At 44.1% G+C, this 11,694-nt stretch overlaps 4 protein-coding genes across 5 annotated transcripts; 3 read left to right on the top strand and 1 right to left on the bottom strand.

The window, feature by feature from the left end:
- Positions 1-2,638, top strand: LOC124302708 (basic helix-loop-helix transcription factor amos). Of its 2 annotated transcripts, none has more exons than XM_046759139.1 (5): positions 1-345; positions 822-1,048; positions 1,298-1,466; positions 1,585-1,793; positions 1,977-2,638. In XM_046759139.1, exons 1-5 carry the CDS (start codon positions 224-226, stop codon positions 2,081-2,083), a joined length of 834 nt encoding a protein of 277 aa, XP_046615095.1. In that variant the 5' UTR covers positions 1-223; the 3' UTR covers positions 2,084-2,638. The 2 variants fall into 2 exon arrangements, with proteins under 2 accessions (XP_046615095.1, XP_046615094.1); XM_046759138.1 differs by having other exon boundaries at positions 1,582-1,793; positions 1,977-2,635.
- Positions 2,639-3,081: 443 nt separating this feature from the next.
- LOC124302905 (putative uncharacterized protein DDB_G0281733) lies at positions 3,082-5,575 on the top strand. The gene is made up of 3 exons (XM_046759474.1): positions 3,082-3,276; positions 3,777-4,237; positions 5,202-5,575. The coding sequence occupies exons 2-3, from the start codon at positions 3,862-3,864 to the stop codon at positions 5,573-5,575; spliced, it is 750 nt and encodes a 249-aa protein (XP_046615430.1). The 5' UTR covers positions 3,082-3,276; positions 3,777-3,861.
- Positions 5,576-5,658: 83 nt separating this feature from the next.
- Positions 5,659-7,511, top strand: LOC124302071 (uncharacterized). The gene is made up of 3 exons (XM_046757848.1): positions 5,659-5,996; positions 6,201-6,589; positions 6,702-7,511. The coding sequence occupies exons 1-3, from the start codon at positions 5,739-5,741 to the stop codon at positions 7,339-7,341; spliced, it is 1,287 nt and encodes a 428-aa protein (XP_046613804.1). The 5' UTR covers positions 5,659-5,738; the 3' UTR covers positions 7,342-7,511.
- Positions 7,512-7,847: 336 nt separating this feature from the next.
- Positions 7,848-11,575, bottom strand: LOC124303945 (transmembrane protein 26). The gene is made up of 6 exons (XM_046761820.1): positions 10,994-11,575; positions 10,144-10,321; positions 9,820-10,017; positions 9,106-9,680; positions 8,549-9,040; positions 7,848-8,470 (listed from the first exon to the last, which is right to left on the bottom strand). Exons 1-6 carry the CDS (start codon positions 11,185-11,187, stop codon positions 8,431-8,433), a joined length of 1,677 nt encoding a protein of 558 aa, XP_046617776.1. The 5' UTR covers positions 11,188-11,575; the 3' UTR covers positions 7,848-8,430.
- Between the last annotated feature and the right edge of the window lie 119 nt (positions 11,576-11,694).

Here is an 11,694-nt window from a genome sequence, read left to right as displayed (position 1 = left end):
ATTTAATATTCGAGGACAGGACGCGCCGCGGTATCCGGAAATCCTACAGGATAATTGTGACAACTGGCTAAATTGGAAACGAAAGCGAGATCTTCGGGGAACGCTGGATGCTGCCGGTGGATCTGAATTTTTCATAGCGTGTGTAAATATTTTAGAAACTTGCAGCTTGCGCGCTGCTTGGATTTTAAATTAAGACGAACAACGGGCAAAGAACCATCCACTCATGATGTCGGCCCATCCCGGGAGGAATCAGTACGAATACGAGGAACGCAATCAGAGGATTCGACACCGAAGCGGACCCGCAACTACCAGAGGACCCGCTGACTCCACGGTCGCTTGCTCCAGGTAATAGGAGGATCAAAATCGACAATGTTGATATAATTTGTTAGCTGAAGAAGAGGTGCAGGTTTTTCGGTTATCGAGATGCTTGGCTTAATCAGGGACCAGGTTTTTTTTACCATTTCTCCAAGCGAGACGACGCTTTTGAAGTCTGATTCCAACCGTGGATCAAGGTCAAGTTTCAGACTATTCGTAATTAAAAAAGCAACGTTTGAACAATATTCGGAATGAGCCTTGATTCTCAAAAGTCGTGTGAAACTTAATTCCGACAAGAGATTTATAAAGTAATCTCTGATATTTAATTCTAATTGGTTTTTACAAGCGTCGAGTTCAATTCCAACTTAACCCTGTTACAAGTAATTGTATTATTGATAAAATACATCTCTGGAACGAATACCGTCAGTTTAGATTTCATTCGAGCCTGATTTTGCAACTTCTATGATTATATGCGGGATATTTGACTTGAATAACGCTTGTTTCAGCACTCAGTATTACGTAAGTCCCAGCAGCGACATCAGCGAGGAAGATTTATCCGAGCTTCCATCTTGCGTTTACGCAGGAAGATCCTCGTCGCAACAACAGCAACAGCAACAGCAACAACAACAACAGCACGTGGTTCATCCTGGTCCAGGACACCAGCAACATAACCACGGACATTCTCACACCCATTCGCCTCTTCACTATCACATGCCCGTTCAGTCTAGTGCAGGTAATCGTAATTGATTAGATAATTTTCAAAGTGAATCATTGGCGTTTGAACAATGTGGAAGGTACGCGGATGACTTGGGTAAAACGGGAAATATTTTTAATGCCCGTTTTGAAAGAAATGGTTTAATACTTAGAGAAGTGGTTTTTTTCCGAGGGCAAAAGCCAACCCAGTGGAGAAGAAAGTGTAACGTCAGTTTTAAACAAAATTACGTTGAATTCGTTTATCTAATACCGCGAACTTGTTTCGCAGACCACAACGACGCCGAGATGAACGGAATGACGAATATGAACGGTATAAACGGGATTAACGGAATGAGTCCGATGAACGGCGGAGTCGAGGAGGGTTACTATCCAAACGGAAGTCCGTACAGAATTCAGAGGCACGCAGCGAACATCCGGGAGCGAAAGCGGATGCTCAGGTGAGAAGATCTAACATGATCGTAGAATTTTGCCTCCGGGTTTCGGTCTCGTTCGTTTTTCATTTCAGCCCGATAAGGAAGAAGGCCGACTTCTAAATGTGATTGCGATTTTTAGCAGCATCAACTCGGCTTTCGACGAGCTGAGAGTTCACGTGCCAACGTTTCCCTACGAGAAAAGACTGTCGAAAATCGACACCCTCCGCCTCGCCATCGCCTACATCGCTCTCCTCAGGGAAGTTCTTGCCGCCAGACTCGATCCTCTCACGTACGTCGAACGGTGTCTTCGAGGCGAGATAAGTGGCGAACGTGCAGAATGGAACACCAGTGGTGAGGAATTATTTGTTTGGGAAACGTTTCGAATTGGAGATGATCGAAGCTCTGGGTCCAATTTCACGACTCGAATCGGTTCGAGTCACTGTTATATCGAGTATATCTCGCTCCTTTATTAGCCTTCGGAGGAGTAAGGGAATTTCCTCGATTTTCTAATCTCACGTAAATTGTACCTCGTAGATTTGACGGCGCGGCTGTCTTGGATAAATTGGGAGAACCTTGGTGTTAATCCAAATCGTCGTTCGGTGCTGACGACGCTTGCACTCACCGCAGACAATATGAACTGAATTAGTTTACGTAGCATAAATGAAGGGGAAGTATGATAATCACGTAACAGTACCTATTTAGCCGTAATTTATTTGTTGTAAATAATATTTTTCTGATGCAAAACATCGCGTAGTTAGTTCGTAAATTTACAGTAAATACGTGCATACCTAAATTAAAGTACACCGTTGTATCTAAATAATTTTATGCGCAGCCAGGAATGTAATATTCAAAGTGTTCAACGTATTAGATGTACATCTATACCTACATATGTATACATTTTGAAAGGATTGTACGGAGCAGATATTTTAGGCCATGTGCAATATTGTACTTATAGTATGTATAAATGGCTGTATAAAAGTAATTTTTATTTTGCGCTTTGAATATCAGTATATATCTTGAATCAAAATGGTACTGCACACTAAGGCTATATTACCTACAATGAAAAAGAAATAAATAAGAAATGAATTTAATTAAGTATAAGCTGGTACAATTATGTTCTAACCATAACTTATTTCGTATGTGCAAGAATCTTATCACGTATTATGACACTGTGTTATACGTATTAACGGTAGAAAAGAAAATTAACAAAATTAACGACATCCATCGACATATGTACTTAGTATGGACTGTGCAATCCCAACATGAAGGCCTTCGAAAAGTGTCCGCTAGATTTAGACAGAGAGAACGAGGTTGAGGTCAATTGCTTTCTCTCTCTATCATATTGCTACGCTCCTGAATAGAAAGAGATGGAGATTGACCGCCACCAGTGGCTATCACTTTCTACCAGCTGGTCGTATTCCACTGGCATGGCCTGAGCCTAATCCATATTACCTATATGTCGATGACGACATCAGTGAGCTCGCAACAAAGTATTGCCGAGGGATTTCGCACTTCTCGAAGTATTATGCATCCTCAATTTCCCACAGCGGACGAGTCGACGGCTGCAGGGTCCACAGTAGCCGGCTAGAGGGCTCTAGGTGTAAGATGCGTGAGCGTAAATGACAACAGTTGCGTCGGCTGTGGTAACAAGATGAAGATCGAAAACAAATGAGCGGCTATAACTTAGCGAAGCCGGTATTCACGTTGCGACGATTTGCAGTGTTATTTCCAACCAAAAAGCATTAATCGTCAGTCACCTCGTACTCGCCGATTTCAGACTCGATTCGGAATTCATCTTCACTCGGCCGTGAGAATAAGCTTGCTACTTTCTCAGGTACTTTTTAATTACCGATTGCCATCGAATCGCGAGCATCGCGAACTGACTAATTGACGTTTTCGCATCATGGACAAGATATGTATAAAGTGCTCGTACCACTGCGTTGTAAGCCTCATTGTGTTTCTTGAAACGTTCGGATCTGAGCAGTTATTGATTCATTGTTATAAGCTTCTTCGGATTTGTATAATCGCACATTTAACCTAGTTGGGAAGATATGCTGTATTGCGAAACAAATGACTGCGGCGAGGACCGATTGTCTATTCGTTTAGTCGCATCCTGCGCAAGGGTCCCTGGGTAGTTTAAAATTCTTAATATCACGCTAAAAACATTGGGTTGGACTCTTCTGCATTGTAATAATTAGTAGCGAATCAAATATTTGTAATGCGAACTTATTATTGATGTGACGTCACTTTCTGTAAAATATGGTGCTGCCGAAATCGAATAGACAATCTGCGTATATACTTTTGCAAAACGACGGTATGTAATGTGAATTGCAGCGACTGATTGCAGTTTTTCTTTTATCAAAGACACGCCGCGAACTCGTATTACCCCGAAAATTGAACTTTCCTCACCGATCCCGTGATGAGCTTGGACGGCAGGAGCAAACCGAGCAACAAGAGTCCACGAAAAGGAAGGACTTCGTCGGCCGGGGCCTCGGACGACGAGATAAGCGTGATAGCGGTGATAAAGAAGGGCAGTAATTCTGCAGGTATTCCGAAACGAGCGAGGTATCACTACATCCGTGAGCTGCCATTGGCCGTGGTAAAGTCGTTCAAAAAGTCGTTTCAAAAAGCCGAAGAGACTCGGACCCCCGTTTCCAATACTGGAGAATCACTCCGCGGGCCCAGATCGGACGGTCAAGTGAAAAAACCACGAGTGATCGACCTCAGCGACCAGGCATCAAAGATGGAACTTCGTAGGCAATTCAATGTCACCGAGAAGGATGAAGACGAAGACCGTAGGTTCATTCACTCATAAAAATATTTTTCTCAAGAAATTTAATATTTTTTTCTTTATTATTGACACATTGTGTTTAAGGGGATGATCTAGTCAGTCTTTATCGACAGAGTAAAATTTCGCGCCTTTCGAAGATTATTTGAATAATGCTGTATAGTCAGTCCTTACCGACCGAGCAAAATATCACTTATTTACGAGTTTGAAGTTAGTGAAGTTATCGTAACGAAACATTGGGGTAAAAGTTACTATCTTCTTAATTTTACAATGATTTTGAAGGAACTGAGATTTCGAAATATGAGTGAGTTTTGTTTTATTACGGTTTACTAATTTTCAGACAATTCCAAAATGGTGAAATAACGGTTTTTCCTCAGCATGATCCATTACGATAACCATACTTACATAACTTCAATATGATACTTATTTCATAGACTATTATTGAGAGCCTATACACATAGACTTTATAGAGATAGACTGCGGGATATTACGGGGCCGCTGAAGCCCAAACCGAAGGTCAGAGATAGTCCTGGAGCTGGCCCACTTTGTTGCACGATCGAAAGAGTTGGGAGCAGTCGCCATGCGGGGAAAGCAATTAGGCAAGCAGGGAGGTACCCTTGTATCAAGTCTATGTGTTTCCCCCGCGACCGAAAAATTTTTTTAGGGCAACCATGTATGGGCTCTAATAATAGCCAAAATAAGTATCCTTTAACGCGGCCGGTAAAAACTTACTATTCCAAGTTTATCGACGAAAATTTTATCTGCATTTCCAATATGAAAATTACTGTATGTATTTATGAATTAATCCCGTAAAGAAATTTGCAGTAGAAACTAACAAATATTTATCATAAAGTTGCAGAAAAATTCAAGTATTTAGACAGACAAAAATCAAAAAATTCAACAATTTATGGAGATTTCTTTGGAAAGTTCCATTTCATATATTTCGACTCAAATCATGTATTTTTTTCCAGGATTGAGCTCCGGTTCGGTCTCCACGGGACTGTCCTCGGTACCAGTTCACAAACTTCCTCCAGGAACTGTCCTTATAAAACAAGAACCCAGAATGGAGAGCGCCGACGGAAACGACGACACTTTCACTGTCAGGACCCCGGAAGCCGACGCAGCCCCGAACAACTCGAACGGAAGCTCAGTTGAGACAACGACGGCCACGACTACGACAACGACTGGTAGCAGCAGTAGCAGCAGCAGCACAAGCAGCGGCAGTAGCGTCAGTAGCTGTGGTAGCGCTAGCAGCAGTGGTGGCTTTGAGTCCCGACCCGCCACACCATCCAGCAAAGTTAAACGCACACACAGAGCAGCCAGAGCGAGTGGAGGAAAAAAGTAGGCAGGCATTACTTACGATCTTGATCTTTTTCCGCTTTATCTTTTTATTATCTTTTCATTCTATTCCATCCGGAAGAATTCTCGACGTGGTTCCAAGAAGAAATCCTACGCGATGTAGCTCGAAGAAAAATGCGACTACAGCTGGGGTAGCGGCAACGACGTCCATGACGTCGGCTACGTGTCCCCGGCAACGGCAGCGACTTCTCGCTACCAGGAGACTAGGGAGAAACGAAGGAATTGCCGAACTAGGAACCAGCAGAAGAACCAGACCCTCAACCACACCCTACATGAATACCAGATCGGTTACCAGAAAGCTCTACACCGTTGGAGCCACCTATCAGGCCCCGACTCGAAAAGATGAGACTGAATGGCGAGAATGGCCCGTTCACGGCATGCACGAAAGACCCGTCTTCCATCCTCAGGTCATTACTCATCTATGCCTAACATATGGTGTATGGTAAGCGTAGTTTAGATGTACTAGTGACCGGTCATTTCTCAATGTCACCTTTGAATACTTACCCTGGCACAAACTTCCGACAAATGTTGAGTACTGAAAGTTCTGGAAGTTTGAGATCAAAAGCGATCTTGAACCCTTCACTGACCTCTTCTACACGACAAATCTTTAGGTTGGATTAGCAGCGGGTTATGCAGGTCGTATTTTCTGGTCGAGCACCGATACCGAAGGGTTGGACTGCACGTACCGGGAGGTTCTGGATGGACCGGATGAGGTGGAAGTGGTGTCGGTGGACCCACGCCCGAGGCGAACCCCGCCGACGACGTCTCCCACGTCGTCGAGATTCCTCCAAAAACCACCATCGACTAAAAATGCTATTCAGCCCATCATCGAGGGCTCGAATGCATCCTTTAGAGCTTGCATGCACGAAAGCCTGCATTCGGTGCTGGCCTACTGTGCCCAGGTAATGTTGCCCAGCTACCGTCGCATCGTCGGAAAAAAACGGCGCCACGACGCTGAGGCTTGGACTCAACTGGACAACGAACTCAAAGACGGAAAAAAGTAAGCACACTCAAGCTATGCAAAGATCCAAGCAGGATTCACGTTGCAATGTACTTCGATGTATGTGAAAGTTGCATGCATGGAACTTTTTCCTAAAATCGATTTATTTCAGCACAGAGCAAATGACTGCTGATGGGCAGCCGCTCGGTGCGGACAGTATAAACCTTACGGAGCTCGAGGATTCGTCGATAAGTGACGAGACGCTGATGGAGATGTCTTCGATATACAAAAAGCTTCTACCGATGGAGGACCTGCCTTCTAGTCACGAAGACTCACCGCTACCACCGGACGATAATTGCGACAAAATACCGAATGATGGGTCATCTGCAATCCTCCGGAACACCAGCGAGGCCTCAGAAATCGCTAAAATCCTTTCGGAGTATAACGAAAGCCTGAAGGAGCAGGGAGCTGCCTCTTTTGCCGGTCGATCCTTGAGTCGAGGATCGAAGGACGGAGTGAAAACGAGTTGCAGGGAACCGGAAATGACGCGAAAGACGTCGGTGATCTCTGCAGAAGACGCAACTGGATCTTTATCACGAGAACCGTCGAACACCACGACGATTACCGTCAGCGAAGGGGTCCAAACTCCCGATCGAAAAACTAGCGACCATCATTGGCTCGAAGAGCTCATCGTTGACACTAGTCTTCTCTACTGCGTCGCAACTGGGGTTGGACAGCGCGACCTCAGTCAATATGTTGACAGTCTCGACGCAAAACACAGCTTGCAGTGGCTTCAACCCCGCGAAGGATGAAAAAGTTCCTTCCGTCGTTCCTTGATGTGCCTTTTGTATAATTCCGTGAACTGTTTCCACAAATTCATTATAGTACTCAAGTTAGATAATCAGATGATATATAGTCGAGTTGAGCAGGGATAGTTATATTGGATACTACTGTGTATGTAAAAAAAAAAAAAATTAGTTTCATGCCCGACAGAAGCTGCGCAATGAAAAATGTATTATATTATTACTAATTGGCAAAGATAAACTACATAAACGGTTAAATTATCAAACCGTAAATTTGTATATTCACGTTTATGCTGCATCCTCACAAGTATGTTTGCAGGTAAATTGTGGCGCAACTTAATGTTTCATGATTTGTGCCAATAAACGTCAAAATGTATTAAATCACACCGTCAATTTTTCAGTTTCGTATCTGGAATAAGTCTGATAGTCACAAAAGTATTTAAAAATTTATGGGGTCAAAAATCGACATTCCACTAAAGAAAATGGTTATTTTATTTATTTTGTTCATGATGAATAATTAAAACGGTACAATACTTTCGTTATCTGGCAGGCTTTTTACATGAGAGAAAAGGACCGTGTAATCCATCAATCAATATTTAATTACACGCTATACTCTGAGAACTTCCGATCCTCGCAAAAATTGTCAATAAAATGTAAAATTCACAGTTAAAACGTTGAAACAACACTAATCTATATAATGCTCAACAATGCACATTGCGTCCATAATGCAGAGGCTCAGCTGCATATCAAATCTAACTCTGCATCTACGCGTAAACACCTAAAACGCTAGAATTAATCACAATATCTCAAATTAGAATAGATTCATTCGAATGTGTTTTGATTATTAATAAACGTAGCCCGTTACAGCCTGGCCGAAACAATTGGATCTGGTCTGATGAGGGTCCGAAGAACACGGTTGTGCTTAAACCGTTCGCGTCAAGTTTCTGATCCTTGTTGACTGGGCGACGAGAAGAACTGACGACGACTTCTCGTCGTCAAAACAAGGCCGTCATTTATACCGGCGTGAATGAAAAGCATGCAAATCACGAGGATGACAAGATAGAGGAAGAACATCGCCACGATGCCGAGACTCCGTTGTCAATCGCGAACTTCATGTCCACGCCTCCGCCGCCTGTATCTGAATAGAATCAAAAAGCGAGCAAAAATTGGTGAGCGCTCTGAACTAAGGATTAATGACTTTTGAACATTCGCTAACCTTCTGGCGCCCTCAGAGTCGCTTCCAAAACTCCGAGCAGCTGAAGAACGAGACGAGGATCGATGCCGGCTTTTTTCCTCTTCGTCGTCTTCGTCCTCAGTCTCGGTGACCGTCCGCTGTCTCATCTCATCTTCCTCTTCCTCCTCACCCTCTTCGGGATCGGGAGCCTCGCGACGCCTTCGGCGGCCGTTGCCGTCTGTTTCCTTCTCCTTTTTTTCAGCACATCGAACCTTGCCTCGCCGACTCCCTTTTGGACTCTCCTTCTCCACGCCGGCTCCAACTTTGAAGCTATCCTTGTGTTCCACGGATCGCTTTCGCTTCTTCTTCTTCGGCTCGGACCGCTTACCACGACGCTCTTCATCGGTCGAATTCTCCCGCCTGGAACTCGTCGACTTCTTCTTGTTCTCTCGTTTCTGGAGCTTGTCCTGTTTCGACGAAGTTCGGGAACTCGATGTCGAGTAGCCCGTGTCCTGACGACCGCCCCTCGTCCTCCTTCGCACGAACAGACAAGAATGGTCAAGAATAGTGCCGACCATAGACCAAGAACATTTACTTACCTCGTCGCAGCCTCAAGGTTTCTCGGCGAGAGTTCGTATTTGTCGGTTTCTCGCGCGGACTCGTCACTCTCTGAGTCCTGATCCCTCCTGGGGCGTCTGGATCCGTGCTCTTCGCGCTTCCGTTTCCGAGAAGTCGGAGTGCTTCGAGATATGATGCTGATATTGGCAGATTGGGCCTCGCGCTTGCCAAGGTTCTCCTCCTTCCGCCGGATCTTACCCTCACTTTGAACGACGTAAAGTCGGTACAACTGGAGGAGTATGACCAGGGTGTTTTTGCAGGTGAAAAAAATATTCATGTAGCTGACTATCTGGTAGTGGATTATCAGGATCAGACGGAAACCGAGAAACGGTCCGTCTTGCAGCGCCATGTTCAGTGCGATTCCCCAGACGTCGATGCTGCAACAGCTCGTCTCCTGCGCCCGGACGCCCCGTTTCCGCTTCACTGTCGTTCCGGACGATAATCGAGATTTCCTGGACTTTGTTGCCGTCAGGACTACCGTGAACTGCATCAACGACCAAGCCCAGATCGCCAATGTGAGGTACACCAACAGAGGTTCTTGGGCGATCTTTCCCTCCTGTGGAAATGGCAACAAAAAAGAAACAATGATCATTCTTCTCAATCTTAATCTGATTCAAACATTTTTTAATCGATTCATCTCCCAGATGGAATAGAGATCGAGAGATGGAAGAACAACTGAGGGCATTACACCTGACCTTGAATGAATCGAAGAACTCGATGATGTCAGCGGCAGTGCCAATGTAGACAAGCAACAGTTGGCTTAGCTGATCTCGCGTCAGTTCACCCTTGGGAAGCATCCAGCGACCGATTATCAAAATAAGCATTAAGAATTGCTCGATCAACGTCACCCAGGTCTCGGTCGATATTTGGATATCCGGTAACCTGATGTTCATCTGCATATAAAAATTATTACCCGTGCATCAGATTAAATTACGCAATTTGGACTTAAACTGCTTGCTATACGGGCTTATCAAAAATTGTAACGTCGCTGTAATATTTTTGCGTGGAAATTTACGTACACCGAGAGCTTTTTCCAAGTTTTTTAAATCCGCCCCAGCAAGATTAGTGAAATTCAAATTATCAGTAAGATTGATGTTGGAATCGCGCATTTTTAGGCGTCTGTCCACCTTGTCCAATTCCAGAAGCCATATCGCCGGTACAACGCTGCTGAGGTAGAGAAAAACAGAGGGGCAGAACCTTGAAACAAAAAACATTCTTTTAGAATGATGAGTAAGGAGCAGCACATGTTTCACGTAACATGCGAAATGTGAATGCCTAGATGATGCGGAGATATTATTTCACGCGAATCCCTGTGGTGCGAGTACCGTCTTTAATGTAGGTCGATAAATATTGAGTCTGTTTGGTTGAAATCGAACGAGTTGCTAATGCCCAATTTCCGACCGTCACCCCAGAACACGCGCACAAAAGACCGCCACTGCACAGTTTATAGGGGCGACCGCTACATTCATCCGGACCATCAAACGCTATGCCCCGGAAAATTGGCTTGTTAGGGTTCGCGCTTCGTTAGAATAAAATAAAACTGCAGCAGTCTGGTTTGATATATACCGAGAAAATACAACGGAGATTATAATTCCAGAAATTTCATGTCCATTTTTTTTTCATTTTTTGCGGTGCAGATTCTCGTTTTTAAACATGTATTCTTGTTTTGGTACCCAACGTATCATTTCCGATTCGGTTAGATTCCGGATGATTCATTTACCGCGTCACTGGCACACAGTTGTTTAAATAGCTGTAGTGGCTCGTGTGTTACGCAATAATATACTCATTATTATATTTATCGTAGAACTTTCGATACTGTTGTAGACTCTAGGCAAAAATGAACCCACGACATGCTGAGGTTGATCTTACCACTTCCACTCTTGGTTTTCCTTTATGGTTAGCGTGAATATCCCTTCGAAGAATAGGAGCAGAATCGGACAACTCAGATACCAGTAGAGAGGATTTTTTTTGAACGTAGTCACTTGCCAGATGGCGACGAAACCGTGAGCAGCGAAAACGAGCCTCGTTATTATTGCTTTCAAAGTCGCTAAAAGTTTGGCCATTGTGTACTCGCTTACTCTATCAACGGTTTCGAAAGTCACTGAGAGTTTCGACTTATCGTTAGCCGTGTTTGATTGTTACTAATAAACAAATTTGAATAGAACACGCGAAAAATTCAGTTGAACAACATCGTCTCATAAAGGAGAATTCAAATAACTTGACATTCAAACGTTATGTCATTTATCGCGTTTTATTTTCCCTCGATAAGTGCAATGGCAATTCCACTTTCAACTGGATGACGGACTTGAAAGGATCAGAGATTTACGAAGACTGCACTCAGCCCCGTCTCTATTTCGGTCACCCCGCGCATGGTTTGAAAATTGAAGGGTACCTCCTGATCCTTGGGGCGAAACACGTGGCGACATCTCGCCGTGGTGCATCCAGGTATAATAAGGGCAACATGGGGAAGACCTCGAATCCTTCGAATGCTCACAATCGGCCAGCAGCCGGCATTTGCAAAAACCAGGTGAATGCACGTAATTTTGCAAAATAAATAATCGGTTAAATAT

The sequence above is a fragment of the Neodiprion virginianus genome, chromosome 4, assembly GCF_021901495.1.
Source record: "Neodiprion virginianus isolate iyNeoVirg1 chromosome 4, iyNeoVirg1.1, whole genome shotgun sequence".
Taxonomy (NCBI): Eukaryota; Metazoa; Arthropoda; class Insecta; order Hymenoptera; family Diprionidae; genus Neodiprion; species Neodiprion virginianus.
Note: the sequence above shows the minus strand (reverse complement) of the source record. Positions and strands in the feature narration are given on the sequence as shown.